Source organism: Chanodichthys erythropterus, chromosome 21 (genome assembly GCF_024489055.1).
Source record: "Chanodichthys erythropterus isolate Z2021 chromosome 21, ASM2448905v1, whole genome shotgun sequence".
In the NCBI taxonomy this organism is placed as follows: Eukaryota; Metazoa; Chordata; class Actinopteri; order Cypriniformes; family Xenocyprididae; genus Chanodichthys; species Chanodichthys erythropterus.
In genome coordinates, this window is record NC_090241.1 from 1,960,091 (window position 1) to 1,981,662 (window position 21,572).

At 35.0% G+C, this 21,572-nt stretch overlaps 1 protein-coding gene across 4 annotated transcripts; it reads left to right on the forward strand.

The window, feature by feature from the left end:
- The first annotated feature begins 1,012 nt into the window (after positions 1-1,012).
- On the forward strand, positions 1,013-20,453 carry slc19a2 (solute carrier family 19 member 2). 4 transcript variants are annotated; one of them, XM_067373736.1, is made up of 6 exons: positions 1,013-1,144; positions 8,553-9,119; positions 10,807-11,044; positions 12,636-12,828; positions 13,738-13,926; positions 14,016-14,744. In XM_067373736.1, exons 1-6 carry the CDS (start codon positions 1,121-1,123, stop codon positions 14,134-14,136), a joined length of 1,332 nt encoding a protein of 443 aa, XP_067229837.1. In that variant the 5' UTR covers positions 1,013-1,120; the 3' UTR covers positions 14,137-14,744. The 4 variants fall into 4 exon arrangements, with proteins under 4 accessions (XP_067229837.1, XP_067229835.1, XP_067229836.1 ...); XM_067373734.1 differs by lacking the exons at positions 1,013-1,144; positions 13,738-13,926; positions 14,016-14,744 and adding exons at positions 4,181-4,396; positions 16,406-16,547; positions 16,647-20,453; XM_067373735.1 differs by lacking the exon at positions 1,013-1,144 and adding an exon at positions 4,181-4,412 and having other exon boundaries at positions 8,626-9,119.
- Positions 20,454-21,572: the final 1,119 nt, after the last annotated feature.

Consider the following 21,572-nt stretch of genomic DNA (forward strand, 5'->3'; position numbering starts at 1 on the left):
AAGTCTGCACTGCCTGGGTTGGGTAAACCAGATGATGTGGGCCAACAGTTTCCTTCTGTTTTCCTGTCTGCATAATAACTTGTGCTCAGACTAAAGTTTGATGATGTTTTAGGTGTCTGAAACATTTATGTCTGATAAAGTTGACAGAAAGGAATGTGTGCAGGATGTTTCTCCTAATGTCTGTGTTTTTGACCAGGATGTTGCAGTGCTTGGAACAGGGAGGGAACACCTGACAGCTGATCCATCTCTAGTCAAGTGTCTTGCTGTGGCTGTACAGAAAGATGAAGTCGCGGATAAGGATGTGGCTTACGTTTGGGAGTGTAGGGGAATTTTACAGTAAAAGACCCAAAAGATATGATGAATGAAGACCTGGAGTCAGAGTTTAAAAAAATAAATTGAAGAAACTTTTAATGAAGAATAGTTTGCAGTTTCATAAGCAGAAGCCAGCTTCAAGGATTAGTTCACTTTCAAATTAAAATTTCCTGATAATTTACTCTCCTCCATGTCATCCAAGATGTTCATGTCTTTCTTTCTTCAGTGGAAAAGAAATGAAGGTTTTTGAGGAAATCATTCCAGGATTTTTCTCCATATAGTGGACTTCACTGGGGTTCAACGGGTTGAAGGTCCAAATGTCAGTTTCAGTGCAGCTTCAAAGAGCTCTACATGATCCCAGACGAGGAATAAGAGTCTTATCTAGAGAAACCATCATTTTCTAAAAAAAAAAAAAAATTAAAATTATACACGTTTTAACTCTTCTCTATCTTCTCTATTTGAATTCCAGCAGTGTAGACGCTGCTAAGTGTATTACTGCCCTCCACAGGTCAAAGTTTGAACTAAATTGTCATATTCAATATGCTAGTGCAAGTATATAACAATTTAGTTCAAACTTTGACCTGAGGAGGGCAGTAATACACTTAGCAGTGTCTCACTGCTGGAATTCTAATAGAAAAGAAGAAGAAGAGAGCTAGTTAAAGACGAGCATTTATGGTTAAAATGTATATAATTTAAAAAAAAAAAAATTAGAAAATGAGCGATGGTTTCTCTAGGTAAGATCCTTATTCCTCGTCTGGAATGTTTTCCTCAAAAACCTTCATTTCTTTTCGACTGAAGAAAGAAAGACATGAACATCTTGGATGACATGGAGGTGAGTAAATTATCAGGAAATTTTAATTTGAAAGTGAACTAATCCTTTCGAGTCTCGCAAGGAGTTCGTAGGTCGCTCTGCATACATTCACATTTCCACAACAATTATACTCTAACAGAGTCATTACTTCAGGTTGAATGATTCTGATTTGCTAAAAATCTATTTCGGGTGTTCCTTCCACTATAGTCAATTTTGGCCTTGATGATTTCGAGAATTTAAAAAAAAAATATCACAATCACGTCTTAGTTTAATTTGTCCACTACACTCTAAAAAATGCTGGGTTGTTTCAACCCAAATTTGGGTCAAAAATGGACAAACCCAAACATTGGGTTACTTTTTGTTCCACTGAACCCAACCAATCTTCTCTCAGATGGAAGAAAAGGCTTTCTAGTGATTGGATGATTTAATTTTGCTTTATTACCATTATATAACTATTATTATAAACCAATGCTTCATTCTAAAAAAATGCTGGGTTAAAAACAACCTAAGTTGGGTTGAAAATGGACAAACCCAGCGGTTGGGTTGTTTTAAATGTTTGCCCAACATATTGGGTAGTTTTATTTAACTCAACTATTGTTCCCAACTATTGTAAATTCATTCTGACTTTTAAATTAACCAAGCATGACACTAGTAGTTGGTTTTCCTGTAGCTTTGTTTTGTATACAAAACTAGCATCGGTATTTCCACATTAAAAGACAGTCGTTTTTTTTTAAATGTATTAATATTAATAGCATATAAACAAATGTACATACAAAATAGGCAATAAATAAATAAAAATTACAAAATTTACATAATATCATTTCAAGGTTAAATCTAACCCTTAGAAACTCTCCAGAAGGATAAATATCATAATAGATTTTAAAGTGAGTTTCTTTAATTTTGGGTTGAACTGGAAATTTTAAATAGAAGGTTCTAATATATTTAAGCATTTGTTTGTCAAAGAAAATATCCAAATAATTCCTTGCAGACCTTGTTGAATTGTTGAATATTTGTCTAATATAAAGGTTTGTACATTTCTTATTTTTAAGCTCAGTTTGCCCAAGGTATAGTGATGGTAAAATTGGTGTAAAGTGACTATATGATAAATAACCATTCATAATAATTTTAAGTCCAGAAGGAATGGCTGAAATTACTGTGAAAAACTGTTTTGGATGACATGCGAAACCATGTTTAATAGTAAAAGCATTGTAATCCAGCACCTTTCCGTCATCGTCAAAGAGATCCTTTATAAACCAAATATTTCTAAAAACCAATCTTCATAAAAGAGTGATTTATTTCTATGTAGAATATACTTATTATTTCATATTAAGGAATTATGTGGTGTAAAGTTGTGGGTGTGTGCTAGTTTCCAATATCGCAGCATGAAATGAAGATAATTTAATTGGAAGTTTAGAAATATCAAAGTCACATTTAAATAAGAATTCAATGCCACCAAATTTCTTAAATGACGCTGCATTTTAAACCAAAAACTCTCAGAATTGTATAAAAATGCTTGGAACCATTTTAACTTCAACATGCCATAAGACCGTTGTATCATTCATTCATTCATTCATTTATTTATTTATTTATTTATTTATTTATTTATTTATTTATTTATTATTTATTTATTAGACGTTAAGACATAACATAGAACAATTACACTTTTAACATGACATCCAAAAAGATACTGCATTTAAAGATGGGTTTACATTGCACAAGGAAAAAATAAATACAATAAATAAAATAATAACCAAAAATATAAAATAAATAAAGAAAAAATACCAGTTCAAGTATATACTAGTTCAATTTTCAAGTAACTTCAGTTCTTTGGCAAATAAAAGTGTATCTCTACAGTTTTTTGTTATCAATACATTGGATAAAAATCATAAAGACCTTCAAACAGGGTTTAGAATTATTTCTTTTACTTTTATGAATATGAAATTTACCCAATAAAATCATAAGATTCATCATAAAATTAACAGATGGATTTTTTTATTCAAAATATAAGATAACATCTTTGGATGTTAATTCACAATTATAACCAGACTTCTGTTGAATATGTATCGACGAATCTTCCCAGAATTTTTTGGAATGATAACATTAAAAAAAAAAGATGTAGAATTCTTTCTGGCTGATCTGAACAAAATGAACATTTTTCATTAATATTCATAAATTTTGATAAAGTAGCCTATAGTTACTAACATAAATATTATGAAGTACTTTCAGATGTATTTCCCGAAGTTTGTTAAAACCGAAAGGGAAGCAGCCAAGCTTTTTTCCAAATAATTTCTGGAAAACAACTGTTCCAGAAAAAATTCCCTCTAGGCTTAATAGATCTCTTTTCATAAAATATATTTCTAATAAATTTATTTGTGCATTTTTTACTGTTAATGTCCACCCCATTTAAATGAAGAGCGGGTTCAATTCTACAAGTGTTAAGGGAAAGCATAAGGCTTCTCATTAACATCAATAAACCTTGTGGAATTGCATTTATTACAGAATAATATTCTCTATATTTAATAGGAAATGTCCATTTTTTCATAAATTTTTCATAAGAAAGTAGGCTAGCTGAGCTGACTGATCAAAAAGGTCAGATACAAAATAAATTCCCTTATCAATCCAATTCTGTAAATAAAGAGATTTCCGGTTAACTGTAATATAAGAATTATTCCACAAAATTGCTTTATGTGGAGAAAAGTTATGCACATAACATAACTTGCAGGCCTTGAGAGCTTGTTGAAATTATCCAAAAAATTGGATAATTGCCTGTGGCAATTTGTTAGTAGAGTAATCACACATTAACAAAACCTCCAACCTTTTTAAAAACATTGCATGGTATAAAAAAAAAAACATATTGAGTCTGATTTAAGTAGACAGTTTCTGAGCCATTTTACTTTGAAAGTATAATTTAAATCGAAAAAGTCCAAAAGCATTCCTTGGACAAGACAGTCGTATCTTTGAAACTGTCTGCAGTTGGTGATTACGCACATCTATCTGAGTGGGCGTGTCAGTGTACTTTGACGTCACTTTCGCGCGCCAGTGCTGCTTGTCCTCTTGACTATCTTGCGTGCAAACCGGCGAGAGAGTTATTGAGAAATGCTCCTGCATCGTTCATAGCGTGGAGGTCAATTGGCGCAAGCTGTTATGTCTGAACCATGGCTTTATCCTACTGTTTTGCTGTGCGTTTATGGGTTTTTCAGCAGCCACAGACCACTCGAACCCTTTCTAACCCCGTTTTTGATGGGACCTGACAAGAACCTGACTGAGACTGAGGTAATGTGTGGAAAGGGTAAAGAATGATGTAAGATCAGACTGCAGTGTGGTTTTCTTGTGAGAAGCAACAGTGGTTTTACTATAGTGAAAGTGTAATATATATGTTTTTTTTTTTTCTGAATTGATTACCATTTGTATAACCAAATGGTTTTACTACAAAAACTATGGTTAAACTATACACTATTAATGATCTGATGTCATATTGTATCCTCTGAATATCATTGTATGTGCGCTGGCGAAGTAAGGGACCGTCTGAAAAGTGTGTATTTCACTGGAGTCATTTATAAAAATGTATCAGATTACCTTGATTTATTTTATTTTGCGATGCCTGAAAATAGTACATTTTTATACTTTATTGATTTATCCATAGATTAACAAATTGGTTTAAAACAAGTTTGAAAACTTTATAACTTATCTTTTTAATGGTTATGTATGTTATTGCCCTTAAATAACTTTTAAATCATCAATCTTTGTCACCTGAAAATAGATTACGCTTACTTGTAAAGTAGAAGCATGCATTTTCTGTCTTGAAACTATATTTATTGTGAAAATCGCTAATAAATGCTAAATTAAATGAAACAATAGTTCAAATATCATTTTCATTTACTCATTAATGTTTGACAATGACATACACATTCATACAAACATGCATACATATGTTTTTTTTTTTTTTTTGTTTTTTTTTTTACAGATAGTCATACTTGGTAAAATAATAAATTACTCATATTAACAATTGAGGGCATAAAACCAAACTTTACCGCAGTAGGTTTTACCACAGGTTAGTCTCAGAGAAATAATTCCGATACATAAACCAGAATGAGTCCTTTCGATTTTATTAGAGTGAAATAAGATACATTAGGGTAGAATTTAATAAGGATTGAACACGTGCGTCAGTTTGACACGCTTCACATTCTGTTACTTCCTCACTGAGCACGATGTGAAGGAACATTTAAACAGAAAGAGATGATGGGAAGAATATACTTGGGTATTGGAAGTCAACTTTGCCAACTATTTTGTCTAATCCCAGAAGTTTAATCTCTTCACAAAAGCCAAATCCTGCATTAATTACTAAAGCTGCATCATGAGATTTTTAGGCTTCAGAGAGTTTGTGTGGTCATCACCTGTCTAAATGTAGATTGTGAGCTTGCATAGTTTCTGTATCCCAGCTTTCAGACATGACATGTTTTGGTCCACTAATTAATCTATTAATTAATTAATTCAACGGTCCTGCCCTGGAAAACCTTATTGAGTAGTTTGCCATAATAATTAATTATTAGCATTTTTCTCAGAATATATACTGGTCATTCTGCAGAATCTGAGTTGGAAACATCTTGGAAAAAAATTTCTTTTTCCACAAATTTTGTATGTATGCAAATTGTATAATAGTCAAGGTACACATTTCTAGTAATTGTGCAGTTAATTCTCATTGTCTTTTCAGAAAGTTTTGTAATATTTTGGAAAATGTTATCTGTTGTACACGCAAAAACTAAACTTGATCGAATAACCGCCCAAAAAACAATGACGTCAACTGAAACTGAAACTGAAACGTTTCGGTTGTGACCTTGTCATTTGTGACCTTGTCATTTGTGACCTTGTCATTTGTGACCTTTTCGGTTGTGACTGTTTAGGTACTTTTGAGCCGCTCAATGACGATATTCAGCACATGGTTAGCTAGCACAGTTCTGAACAGTTGTACATGCATAAAAACTAAATTTTATGGAGTAACACCCATAAAAGTTTGCTTAATTGCAGAAAAAGGTGTTTTTTTAGTGACGTTCCTTAAAGTTCCACAAAGATTTTCAGTCTTTTGAACGCATTTAATGATGATCTATATGCTGTGAAAGAGAGGCTAAGGGAGGGAGGAACACAGGAATATTTCCTGATGTGGTTAAAATCTCAGCCAATGGACTAAAACACACACTGTTTCGGTAGTGACATGAAAATGCAGAATATATATATTTTTCCATAAAGTTTTATGATTTACAAAGAAAATATAAAATATTTTTTCACTTTAAAAAAAAAAAAATAAAAAAAAAAAAAATTTTATATATATATATATATATATATATATATATATATATATATATTTTTTTTTTTTTTTTTTTTTAAATATATATATATTTTTTTTAAAAATCAAAAATATATATTAAAAAAAAAAGGAAAAAAATTGCAAAAATGATTTCAATATTTTCATAAGTTGAAATTTAGATGTTAGTGTTCGGGTCAGCCACCTCCCAGTTGAAAGTACCCAATAAATTAAGATTTTATATATTAATCTTACTGATATTTTAAATATTATTGTGGGATTCAATAGATAATAGAAAGATCTTAGTATACATCTAAGATTTGAATACTAAAATGCTTTTTAAAAGTGTGTTTTGGTTGTGGGACAGCAGTTTGCACCAATTCTGTAGAACGGCCCTTATATATAAACAGGAATTGATGTCATAGAGAGGATCCCTCTAAGGTTAGTTCAGGTTGTAAAATGTCCCCAAAATGTATTATATTCATTAATTAACAATTTGTGATATTTGTAAAAACCTTTGTTGTATTTTAATTCACTTAATTAAAATTTGTACACTTGCATGTATTAAAGGTGTAAGAAAAGTGTGTCGTGGAAATTCCCAATACTAATCCGACTTCACCACTGACAATTCAAACAACCTCCAGTTGTCAATATAATATATATATAATACTACAGTACCAACACAGTACTACAGTATCTCGAGGTAATTCCCTTCTCGAATACTTCTAATACATTTTCAATACTTCGAGGTAATTCCCTTCCCAAAGTAAGGTGACGGCGTCCCGTCAAGAAGCTACTATCACTACCTCAATCACACATGAGCGCAGGTCTTTAGCATCTCTCACCGTCCTTCTCAGGTGTACGCTGGTCCGACACAGGATCATTAATACTAACTCCGAGTATTACAGCCTCACCCCGAGGGCGACTCTATAGTCTTCCAACACTATCACTGTCTCTGCTGTGGTCTTTTGAGCGTAGAATCTTTAGTACTTCTATTCCTCAGCTGCGCAGCATATACCTGACACGACTTCCAAGTTGCTCTTTGTATAGAAATGAAGTTTTATTTACGGCCGGGAGGTCACTCGTCACAACAATAGAGTGAGTCTCAATGAATAGAAAGATACATGCACATTTAAGTCTTACAGTTGAGTAAAAATCAATGTCTTCACTGTGATTTGTTCTGGTGATTGGTTTGTAATGATCTAAGCTAATCATGTGACTTGTCTTTGACCTGAGCATCCTTAGTCTGCATTTTCTGTACATTTCATGTTGACATAAAATATTTCTATCACAAGTGTTACTGCAGTGCTTTTTATTTAATGGTTACACCACATTACTTTTATTTTTGGAGTTAAAGGGTCAGTTCATCCAAAAATGAAAATAATATCATTAATTACTCACCTTCATGTTGTTCCACACCCGTAAGACCTTCATTCATCTTCAGAGCACAAATTAAGATATTTTTGATGAAATCCGATGGCTCAGTGAGGCCTGCATAGCCAGCAATGACATTTCCCCTCTCAAGATCCATTAATGTACTCAAAACATATTTAAATCAGTTCATGTGAGTACAGTGGTTCAATATTAATATTATAAAGCGACAAGAATATTTTTGGTGCACAAAAAAAAAAAAAAATTTCAAATTTGGCCGATTTCAAAACACTGCTTCATGAAGTTTCGGAGCGTTATGAATCTTTTGTCGAATCATGATTCGACACACTGATTCATTTATGCTCCGATGCTTCCTAAAGCAGTGTTTTGAAACCGGCCATCACTATATAAGTCGTTTTTTTGGCACACAAAAATATTCTCGTGGCTTTATAATATTAATACTGAACCACTGTACTCACATGAACTGATTTAAATATGTTTTTAGTACATTAATGGATCTTGAGAGAGGAAATGTCATTGCTGGCTATGCAGGCCTCACTGAACCATCAGATTTCATCAAAAATATCTTAATTTGTGTTCTGAAGATGAACAAAGGTGTGGAACGGCATGAGGGCGAGTAATAAATTACATTATTTTCATTTTTGGGTAAACTAACCCTTTAAATTTTAAGCTTTTAATCTTATCATAAGCACTCTTATCTATTATTGCCTCTTCTAACTACTTTAACTTTCATCACAGGTTGTGAGCCAGATCTATCCATTTTGGACATATTCCTACCTTGTCCTGCTTTTCCCTGTTTTCCTGGCCACAGATTACCTTCGCTACAAGCCTGTGCTCATCCTCCAGGCGGCCAGCTTCATAGTGACATACACTATGCTCATGAAGGCCCAGGGCGTGCGGGCCATGCAGTTACTGGAGTTCTTCTTCGGTGTGGCCACTGCCACTGAAGTTGCGTACTACTCCTACATCTACAGTGTTGTGGAGCCGTCCCATTATCAGAAGGTGACTGGTTTTTGTCGCAGCATCACACTGTTGGGCTCAGCCATTGGCTCATTCATTGGACAGATTCTGGTGTCTGTAGCCAGTGTACCTCTCTTTTACTTGAGCGGCATCACACTGGCGTCCTCCTGCATAGCCTTTGTTGCCCCTTGGTTCCTACCCATGCCCGAGAAGAGCCTGTTCTTTCACCAGAGAGAGAGCAGCGCTCAGGATGAAGCCGTACTGGAACCCATGAACCGCAGTCACATGATCGAGAATCCAGAGGATCCAGAGTCCAAAGTGCAGCTTTGTGCAGATGAAAGAACGGTGGGTAGTTTATGATATCATTTTAAAAATGTATATGGTTTATTTGTTTTCTCTTCTAAAATGTTTTATTATACAATATTAAGAGTCAGTGAGCATGAATTGGAGCCGCGATCTCAAGGCCCCGCCCACACTCCCCACAATGTCAAGGCCCCGCCCACTCTCCCGCGATCTCAAGGCCCCGCCCACACTCCCGCGATCTCAAGGCCCCGCCCACACTCCCTGCGATCTCAAGGCCCCGCCCATACTCCCTGCGATCTCAAGACCCCGCCCACACTCCCGCAATCTCAATGCCCCGCCCACACTCCCGCAATCTCAAGGCCCCGCCCACACTCCCCGCGATCTCAAGGCCCCCCCACACTCCCTGCGATCTCAATGCCCCGCCCACACTCCCCGCGATCTCAAGGCCCCGCCCACACTCCCCGCGATCTCAAGGCCCCGCCCACACTCCCCGCGATCTCAAGGCCCCGCCCACACTCCCCGCGATCTCAAGGCCCCGCCCACACTCCCTACGATCTCAAGGCCCCGCCCACACTCCCTGCGATCTCAAGGCCCCGCCCACACTCCCTGTGATCTCAAGGCCCCGCCCACACTCCCGCAGAATCGGTTAATAAACAGAAAAATCATTATGTCAGTGTGAAATAAATAATTCTGGAAATGTAGAAATTAAAGTTAAAGCTCCAATCTCCTCCCGAAGATCCAGAAAAAAAGTTTGTTGGTGCTTCAGTGGCTACTTCACTCAGAGAAGCTGTCAATCATGACGTCAAAACCCGCGATTTTATAGCATCAAATAACTTATTTAAAGAACAAACACTTGAACTTACATCAGCGTGATTTAAAAACTGCCTAAAATGACAGAAACCTTCTTTGGAAAAAAATATTTGACGTCCCATGACATTACATGGAGAGGGCGGGGATTATGACCTATACTGGGATCAGCCACCTGGGACACTTTGGCTTGAATGTGAGATGGCCAATCAGAGACGTTTAAATCAGGACAATGGCCAATCAGAGGTGTTTAAAGGATAAGTTCGCTTCAGAAATAACATTTCCTGATAATTTACTTTCCCCCATGTCATCCAAGATGTTCATGTCTTTCTTTCTTCATTTGAAAAGAAATGAAGGTTTTTGAGGAAAACATTCCAGGATTTTTCTCCATATAGTGGACTTCACTGGGGTTCAAATGTCAGTTTCAGTGCAGCTTCAAAGAGCTCTACATGATCCCAGACGAGGAATAAGAGTCTTATCTAGAGAAACCATCGGCCATTTTCTAAAAACAATAAACATTTATGTACTTTTTAATCACAAATGCTCGTCTGCTCTGTGATGCTCCACACATGACGTAATCACGTTGGAAAGGTCACGCGTGATGTCGGCGGAAGTGCCGATCCAGTGTCTACAAAGTGAATGTGCAAAGACTAAGTCAAACGGCCTTTATTAAAAAAAAGGTAAAACGACGATTTTGAAGTTGGCGGAGAAAATGACCCTACCTTCGCTACGTCACGCATGACCTTTCCAACGTGCTTCAGAGCCTAGTGTAAACAGAGCCTTAATCTGTTTCAAAGTTTAACCAAAGTCTGACAAAATGTTCTTTTTTGATAATCATTTATACTGATATGTTCACAGACGTATGCATGTTTCTCAGATGACTGTCTATGACTTGGTTTTGACTCATTTGTTTGATTTTCAGACTCTCAAGGACAACACTAGCAATAATAGATTACTGGAAGTGTTGTCAATGCTCTGGGCAGACTTCCTGCAGTGTTACTCCTGCCCTACCCTTCTGGCCTGGTCAGTGTGGTGGGCTTTGTCCACGTGTGGTTACATCCAGGTGATTAATTACGCTCAAGCACTTTGGGAGAAAATCTTGCCTTCCAGTGATTTTGTGATCTACAATGGATATGTGGAGACCATTGCTACCGTACTTGGTATGGCCATCTGTTTATAATCCATTTTATTATATGCTCATTCTCAAATAATTAATCAACTTCAATTCTTGACAAATCTGCACTTCCCACAATCATATCTGGGTCACTGACGAAAAAGGTTTTTAAAAGTGTAAAAAAAAAAACATAATGGAGATATAATTAATTTTGAAGTTTTATTAAGTGTTAACAATGAGATTATGTGGTTTTTATAATCAATTAACACTGCTTTTGTAATTTTTATTTTTTTTTTACAATGTGGACAAAATTTGTCACTAAAAAGTCATTTGGTTTAACCAAAATTTCGGTTTTACCGAATGACACTTTTGGTTTTACCGAATGACGATATTTTCAAACAATGCTAACAGGCTAATATCTAGCTAGCTAGCAAAAGGACAATCAAATATTTTATATTTAGTACAAGTTTTTAAAATATTACAACATTTTCCATGTTTTATAGCGGTTGCACCGAATGACCTGATGTTTCGGGACATGAACGAGTGAAAACATGAATTTTTCAAATAGTTAAAAGTGAGTTAGTTACTTTGCTTCATGACCATGTGGTCTAGGTGTCTGAATGATGTCACATGATATTAACCACATGACTTGATCCAAAATGGTCTGTTTATATTGGTTACTCCAAATGACATCAATGAAATTCATTTTTCCAGACATTCTTTCTCATAACAAAGCAATGATTTCTACACATAATTTTAACACCGTTTTGCACTATGTTAATATATAATGTTATAAAATCATGTCAGAAATAAAAAAATAAACATTTATTACATTTTAAGATATTTTAATCACAAATGAAATGGCTGTATTGGCCTTTGGACGGTTAAACCGAATGACCTTTTGACACTTCAAAATCTTTAAAATATGTTTATATGTAGCAAAATATAATTAAAACCTTTTGGATTCAATAAAAGAGATCTAGTTGTACTAACTCACATACTTTAGATGCCATATATATTTTTTTAAATTATTATTATTAAAGCCTTTGGACAAAAAAAAAGAAAAAAAAAAGAAAGACCTGTCACGTCATTGACCCAAATAACAACAGACACACAGTTCCCAATAAAAGGCACCTATTATGCTTTAAATGTGTATCTTTCTTCTGTGCAGGGGTGTTAAACTCAGTTCCTGGAGGGCCACAGCCCTGCAGAGTTTAGCTTTGACCTTAATTAAATGCACCTGATGCAACTAATCAAATCCTTCAGGATTATTTTGAAAACGTGTGTTGAGCTGCGTTTCCACCGAAATTGCCTGGAACAATTTGTCCCAGGAACTTTTTCCCCCCCTGACCTTTTGCTGTCTGAACTCAGCAGTAAATCTCCAGGAACAGGATTGGGCACCCCTGCTCTAAGCGGCTGACCAGTCACAACAGACTGGGTCAGCTGACTTTAAAGAGAAAGGAGCTAAAACAGGGCATTTCAGGCAGAGTACAGTAAAAATATATATTTTTGAACTTTAAATTATGTAAATGTGTTCTAGCAGACCTCAACAATAAGATTATGAACTTGGAAATGAGCATATTATTACATTTTAACAGTGCTTTGGCAAAATTAAATTATTATGTTTTTCCCACCAGGTGCTTTTGCAGCATTTGTTGTAGGCTATGTGAAAGTGTCCTGGTCAGTGTGGGGAGAACTTGCCCTCTGCATGTTCTCTGTGATCATTGCAGTGTGTGTGTTTCTCATGGACAACATCAGGAATATCTGGGTCTGCTACACTGCCTACATCATCTTCAGAGCTACCTACATGCTGCTTATCACCATTGCAACGTAAGTTAACTGTCAGTATGTATCAGTTTTCTTTAGAAATCAACTGTGTGCTGGATAACTTTTAATTTTGTTAAGGTAAATTTTGTTCTGACCACAACTTATTGTAAGTGACCTGATGCTAGTGACCGCTTACACACATGCCCATTGCTTTTCACGGATAGGAACTGTCTATGTCCGTCAAACAAAACGTCTCTCAAACACACACAGAAATAAATTAATGCGACTATAAAAATTGCTCTGTTATAATTTGTCAAATAAAATCAGCCAAAATGCACAATCAACAGAAAAATAAACAACACATCCAAGATTGAGAACATCATGCACGCACACACACAAAGTTAAAAAGTTATTTTTATTGTTATAATTGTGATTTCATAATATGAATCCAACTGGAAAATCTTATGAAAAGATGTCTTCAATTAGTCAAATAGTGAATAGTGGAGCTCTGCTGCCATCTACTGGTTGAAATGATAATTCTTTCCTTAATGGCAAAAATGCAAGACCATAAGATTTGCCAGTCTGACGTTGTTTTCCTTGATTTTTCGTGTTTTTAATGGCTAAATGGTTATATTTTGTCTGGTTTAATTTTAAGTTAATACACTTAAATCCAGTTATGGGCGACAAGGACAAAAAGTTGTCAAGTTTTTCAACTTTTCAACTTTTCAAATTCTGGCTTCCTAGTGATGTGAAATATGTGCAGGAGTCTTCACAGGGTGATCATTTTGACTTTATTTTGTATTTGAGCTGCGCAACTTGGACGTGGCATCAGTCTTGGCGCCTATGTTTAGCGAAGCTAAAACTAAAAGCTTCTGGGATGCTATGTACCGTGGCACGGCTGGTGAAAACACAAGCATTGACTAGTGTGGCCGCAGACACTATCTTGGTCACAAGCAACTTCTTTCTGTTTAGTGCACCACAGCTGGCTCTTCAGAGGACAGCTGTGCCGGCTAATGCACTCCCACGGTCCACTCTGTTGAGACTGGTTGGCAACCTTGACCGACTCTGTAAAGTCCATTGGGATAAACAGACTGAGACAACACTATCAGAGTTTGAGGGCAGTCCTCATTCTCATTTTATTATTTCTTGCAAAGGCAAAAGGTAAATACACCTCTGTGCCAGCCAAGCTGGAAGTTCCATGGGCCAGAATAAACAATGACATTTTAAAGCTTTCCTTCTTCTCTACTCAGTACATGTTCTTTGAGAGAATCAGGTGTCGTCTTTGATCTTCTGAGGGCTGTGGTCTGGAGCTGGCTTCCGCTTGCTGCTTGTGCTCTTTCTCTCTTCAACAGATCTTCTGCACACACCTGAGAGCTCTAAGGGCCTGTTTTTAATGTTCATTTTGATGCACATTATCTCTTCATTTACACACAGGTTGCTTCTACTTGCATTAGTATATTACCTGCATGTGTCAATCACTAAGTTACTTGGGTCTATCACCTTTTTTACTTTCGTCAATGGCTTTAGCAATACACACTTTTTTTTTTCTTTTTTTTTTATTGTGTATTTTATCAGATTTCTACCTTGCTAGACATTTACAGTCAAAAATTATTCAGACATTTTTGATATTTTTTATATATTTTTACTAGTGGGTGCAGAACACTATAGTTCATTTGAGTGAGGATTGCAAAATAAAGTAAACTGTGACATATTATACCCAAAAATTCTTCATAGAGTGGACTACCAGTAAAATTTACAAAAATTTGGAACCAAAAATTCTTCAGACACTTTGACTTGACCATGTTTTCCTTAAGTGTTATCTGACATAATTAAAGGGTTAGTTCACCCAAAAATGAAAATAATGTAATTTATTATTACTCACCCTCATGCCGTTCCACACCCGTAAGACCTTCGTTCATCTTCAGAACACAAATTAAGATATTTTTGATGAAAACTGATGGCTCAGTGAGGCCTGCATAGCCAGCAATGACATTTCCTCTCTCAAGATCCATTAATGTACTAAAAACATATTTAAATCAGTTCATGTGAGTACAGTGGTTCAATATTAATATTATAAAGCCACGAGAATATTTTTGGTGCGCCAAAAAAAACAAAATAATGACTTACATAGTGATGGCCGATTTCAAAACACTGCTTCAGGAAGCTTCGGAGCGTTATGAATCTTTTGTGTCGAATCATGATTCGGATCGCGTGTCAAACTGCTGAAATCACGTGACTTTGGCGCTCCGAATCATGATTCGACACACTGATTCATAACGCTCCGAAACTTCCTGAAGCAGTGTTTTGAAATCGGCCATCACTATGTAAGTCATTATTTTGTTTTTTTTGGCGCACCAAAAATATTCTCGTGGCTTTATAATATTAATATTGAACCACTGTACTCACATGAACTGATTTAAACCAGTTCAGTGGAAATCCCGTCCCAGTGGAAATTTCATTGGCCATGCCATATTCATATTCTTATAATTAAATTGTTTGGAAGAGAACACTCCATTTCTCTTGACACTGTTTCAGTCGAGTTCTCCATGTGTTCTTGGACCCTGACAATTCTTTATTCTTTTTTTATTTGCCCTTTTAAAAAAAAAAAAAATGTGTAAAATATTTAAATTAGTTCTGACAATATTAACACTATATGATTACGCTGAATAAGAGCGTAATCACATAATGAATGCCAAATTATGAAAAATTGCATTAAACATTTTTTACGTGTTAAAGAGAAATTAATCGCTTGCGTTAACGCGTTAAAAATATTAACGCAATTTTTCATAATTGGGCGTACATTATGATCACACTCTTATTCACGTAAATGCTTTTAATCCATTCAAGCGCCACAAGACAAACAAGAACACGCTGTCTGGGAATGTCGTGTCATGTGACACAAAGACGCGCCAGTATCGAGTTCTCTTTCGCAATTGAACAAAAAAATAACACACAGAATTATGACTAAAGGTCTTCCAGTTTTGTGGAGTATCCTCATAAGAGCAGTCTTAAATGAGTTCAGTAACGTCTTAAATGAACGTGAGAAAATGAGATTCACGTCATGTTCGGCAGCGGCAGCTCTTAAAGTGACAGCAGCCTAATAAACCAGTTCCTGTGATATCATTAATGTTCATCAAAGAACAAAGAGAACAGAGAAAACTGTAGCTTTAATAAGGATTATTCTATATTTCATTTATAATTTATGCAGTGAAGACTTTAAAGTGTTTGATAACTTTATTCAATTTCTGTATATTTCCAACTGTTAGACAGGTAAATATGATATTTATTATGATTGGTTTATGTGAAGATTGTTTTAAGTTCACTTAAATTAAAAGTTGTTATTTTTTAAAGCCTAATAAATGCTAAAATTGATAGTTTTCAGTTATACGGTAATGATAAATGTCTATAATGTATGAATCAATTTCATACAGACATAAATAGTATCAGTAATACTGGCCTTCATTCATAAAAACATGCCATTAAAACTCCATAAAACTTCAATGTTTTTAATTGCGATTAATTATAGAAAAAATGTGTGATTTATACATTTTTTTTAATCAATTGACAGCACTAATTTAAATGCTTTACACTTTAAATCGATGTTGGGACAGATCATATTCATGTGTCTCTTATATTGCAGATATCAGATTGCTGCTAACTTAAGCATGAAACGATATGCTTTAGTTTTCGGAGTGAACACTTTCATCGCACTCGTTCTGCAGACGCTTCTCACGCTGATTGTAGTAGATTCTGCTGGTTTGGGCCTGGACATTTTTCTACAGGTAAAACACAACATGAATCCAGCTGAGTGTGTCATAATGCTTTTGAATCCCTAATGAAAGCTGCTAATATCCTGTGGAATTTTGTTTGCTGCTTTCCAGTTCCTCATCTATGCGAGTTACTTTGCTGCAGTAGCAGTGATATTCTTCATTGCGGGGCTGTATAAACTGCTCAGAAGGAGATCTGAAGGACAGAATGAATCACCCTCTACAGAGGCCGTTCCAGAGGCATGAAACGCCTCCCATCAGCATCCTTTAAGCACAAGGTGAAGCACAGAATAATTCTCCGTTCAACTGAACGTATATGTAAAAAAAGCATATAAAGACAAAAGCAGCATTTCCAGATCAGTCACACTTGATTGATCCAGATTTATAGATTAAATAAGCACTGATGATTATGATTCTCATTACTGAGTTCATAATTACACATTAAGTGGTCATTGTGGGTCACAGATTATGTAGAACAAAATGCACTAATGTAAATGATACCATTATGATGCCTTATTTATGTCTGTTACTTGGTACTAAGAAACTGTGTGGTTGGTTCATAAAAACCAGGACCTTAATTTATATAAATATGAAACTCATTTATACATTCATCCAAGGTATTTGAATTTCTAGTGCAGTTTGCGAGGGTGGGCACTGTAATGAATTATTATTATTTTAGTCAAAAGAATTGAGCCAATAATAGTCAGACTGTTATGCCAGTACAATCAAAGCACTACAAAAAAGATTTGAATAGAAATGGGGAACATTCTTTCCTTGTACACTCTAAAACATGCTTAAACACAAACCCAAGTTGGGTTGAAAATGGACAAACTTAAATGTTTTAACAGGTTTAAAACGGGTTTTAACGGGTTTAATGGGTTAAACGTCTGACCAACCTGCTGGGCAGTTTTATTTTACCCAACTATTGTTTAAAGGGGTCATGAACTGAGTTGTTTTATAATGTCTCCTGGGGTGCACTTATAATATTAGTATGCTTTTTAGGTCAAAAATTGTCATAATTTAGAAATGAAAGGCATTTTTCTTACCCTGAATTTAGCCCTTTTTGAACGCTCTGTTTTAAGGGGCGTGTCTGCTGTGAGAGTTCAGTGGAAACGCCCACTGCTGTGATTGGCTGATATCTTTCCATTTGAAATAGCCAAGTATTAGCACATTTTTACTTTTACAGCTCTCAAGGTTATAGGGTTAGTTCACCCAAAAATTCTGTCATTAATTACTCACCCTCATGTCGTTCCACACCTGTAAGACCTTTGTTCATCTTCAGAACACAAATTGAGATATTTTTGATGAAATCTGGTGGCTCAGTGAGGCCTGCATTGACAGCAAGATAATTAACACTTTCAGATGCCCAGAAAGATACTAAAAACAACTTCATCTTTGCAGCCGACACTGATACAGAAAACATTACTTTATTAATAAACAATTAAAATGTCTCCTTGCTGTTTTTGTCATTCATAATCATTACTTTTGCCGGTTGTTTCTGGCAAGCGTTATGTGTGCGCTTGAGTCATTACATAAACGCTCATTATTAATTTATTCTCTCCAGTATGTAAGAAATGAAATTAATATAAACGTGATTAGTCAACTAATTGCTTAAATGAACAACTACTAGTCGACTAGAAAAACTTATTTCACGTATTTTCGATCCAGCATGTCACGTGTTTATCGCAGTAGATGGGACCTTCGAACCAGAAAGACACAGCTTACATTTGACTAAAATGCTTTTGTCTTTATGCTCAACTAAAGTGAAATAATGGGAATATTTCCACTTTGAGAAACTCGTCTTGCTACAATGCGTCGCTGCTGTAAACAGGTTAGGCTGTAGGCTACAATTCAGCCAAAATTAATTAATTTAAAAAAAGTAACGTACAACGCACTATATGGTAATGGTAACGGAGTTAATTTATTTAAAAAGTAATGCGTTACAGTATTAGTTACTGTCAAAAGTAACTGCGTTACAGTAACGCGTTACTGCCCAACACTGTTTAAAAGTCATGTGACTACAGTGGTTCAACCTAAATGTTATGAAGAGACGAGAATATTTTTTGTGCACCAAAAAAACTAAATAATGACTTTATTCAACAATATTTAGTGATGGGCGATTTCAAATCACTGCTTCATAAAGCTTTACGAATCTTTTGTTTCGAATCAGTGGTTCAGAGCGCCAAAATCACGTGATTTCAGTAAACGAGGCTTTGTTACTTCATAATAACTCACCTGACTTTGGCAGTTTGATATGTGCTCCGAACCCATGATTCGAAACAAAAGCTTTGAAGCTTCATGAAGCAGTGTTTTGAAATCGCTCATTACTAAATATTGTTGAATAAAAGTCATTATTTAGTTTTTTGGTGCACAAAAAGTATTTTCTTCACTTCATAACATTAAGGTTGAACCACTGTAGTCACATGAACTGTTTTAAATACATCTTTAAAAAGGAAATGATCTTGCTTTCATCATAACTAACAGGGCAAACTAGATGTAACTAACTTGATTCATTGAATAAAACGGGAGTTTTGGCGCAAGTCATTGATAAACTTATGCTGTTTGATTGACAGCTCCAGTGATTGTAAAGGGAGCATTCTTTGATCGCTTTCTACATATAATTTAATCACCGTTTAAATAACAGATTATTTTCATCCTACTAAGAGAAACAATGTGAAGTTGAGCGTTTAGTCACTGGTTTGATTTACAGATATCAGATCAGGCATTAGAATGAACACAGTTACTGACATGTTGTTGCATTACTGTCGAGTTACATATTGTGTTTGCACTGAAATGTGATTGATTTACCAAAGAATCCACAGTGAAATGAGCCGAATACAAATAAATAAGATTTTTAAAAATAAATAACCATATTCCCATGCCAGTGTTTCACCTATCTATAGGCACAATCCAGAATCAGTCGTTCGCTGGGTCTGCTGTCAATAAAAGCTTTTATTGGAATAACAAGTAAGTTTTCAGTTCTGAAACTTACAGGATATTCTTAGTACGATGAGCTCTTATATATCAAAAGCTTAAGGAAAAATTGATTTCTCAATTCATGACCCCTTTGAAAATTACTATATGGCTGGCTTAAAATGAACCCAAAATAGGTTGGAAATTGTTGTACGGTGTTGCAGCAGTTCATTATAGTGTTCTGCTGGCCTTATATTATGTTTCTCCAAACACAAACTACAGATGTTTTGTTGAACATCCCATCTATGTTTTATTTATTTGTTATAAAAATTATTTGTTAAAAAGCACATCTTCATTTACAGAGAAGGGGAGTGTGTCTGTGTGTTTATTGAACACTGCTCTTATAGTCCTGGATATATCATGTTACGCACAACAGAAGGAAATGAATTATTTTTATAGGTTTGTAATTGATTGAGGAAAGATCAAAAGTCAGAATAATATGACCAATTGACTATGACCAGCTGAAAGGTGCATCGCACCACATTTTCATCTATGAATCTTTATCTATGGTCTAGCTTTAAAGAAAAATGATACAGTAGGAAGCTTTTTTAGAAATATGCAATGCATAAGTTATGAGCTTTAACACTCATTAGAAATCTTCTTACATATTCAGCCTTCTTCAAAAAATTACATTTTAAATGTGTATTTTTACAGCAATAACATATGATTGCCTTGATGGGCTATATAAATGAAGTCATGATTGTGCCAACTTTATAACAAATGTATTTTTTTATGTTTGTTTGTTTTTTTCCACTGACAATATTTCAAGCTTGTTGTAAAGTGTTATGGAAATGTGAGACCAAAACATGGTTGTGTGTGGGAACGACATCTATATGTAATGTATTTATTTATTTTTAGGTTTTGTGTTTTTGTTGTGCTGCTCTTTTTTTATTATTATTTTACAAGTATTGTTCTGTTGAGGTTTTCAAAATAAAGAGAAATTCATCACCGCTGACATTTTGTGAATTTGCTTTTCTTTTATGAAATATTTAAGATTTGTACAAATTATACACTGTAATGATGTTTTACATTGCATGACTGCATATACATATACTACAATCTAAAAAATGCTGGGTTGAAAATGAACAAACCCAGCAGTTGGGTTAAATGTTTGCCAACCTGCTGGGTAGTTTTATTTAACCCAAAATATGTTGGAAATTAAAAATCAGACCCATAATTACTAGAGGCAACAATAATAATCAAAAGGTGAACATTTATTAATAAGCAATTTAATGTTTTGTCTAATTATTATTCATCAAACTTATTAATAAATGTTCATTTTCAACATGTTTTGGGTTCATTTTAAGCAAGCAATACAGTCATTTTTAATCAATAGTTGAGTTAAATAAAACTACCCAACAGGCTGGGCAAACATTTAACCCAACCGCTGGATTTGTCTGTTTTTAACCCAACATTTTTTAGTGTAATGACACATGTAACATTTGGCCTCTTTAAAAATGTAAATCATCTTTAAATCAACCATGTCATTAGACATGCTGAATATACGAAAATGTTTATTTACAAAATGTCTTAACTACAAAAGTTATGAGCATATTTTATTACACTACCTCAGAATGTCCAGTAGAGGGCAGTGGAGAAATTCCAGATAAAAGAGCCACTCAAAAATGTTCCAGGAATACTAGGACTAATCTACAAAATATGTAGATAATTAATTGTGGCACAAAATACACATAAACAAATAACTTTAATTTTTCCTTATTAGCAATGAATATTTATTGCTGTTAATTCATAAATGTATAGCTAAAAAACTGCATGCACACATGCAAATACATTCAAGTAAAAGTCAGAATCAAAAACATTAACAGCACTGTATTATCTACATTAATCGACCTCATGACAAGAGTGAATCTACATGAAAAGTTTTTGTCAGTTGGAGTTTTAAAAGACTTGAAGTTTGAAGGTTTTCAGTTTGAAATAGTTTTAGTTTAGTAGTTTTTGGATGGATGGATCGTCTGGGCCAACACGGCCTGGAGGCTGCTGGATGGCCATCTCCTGCCTGCGAAGCTGCATGGAGTCGACCAGCTCGTAAATGATTGACATGGACCA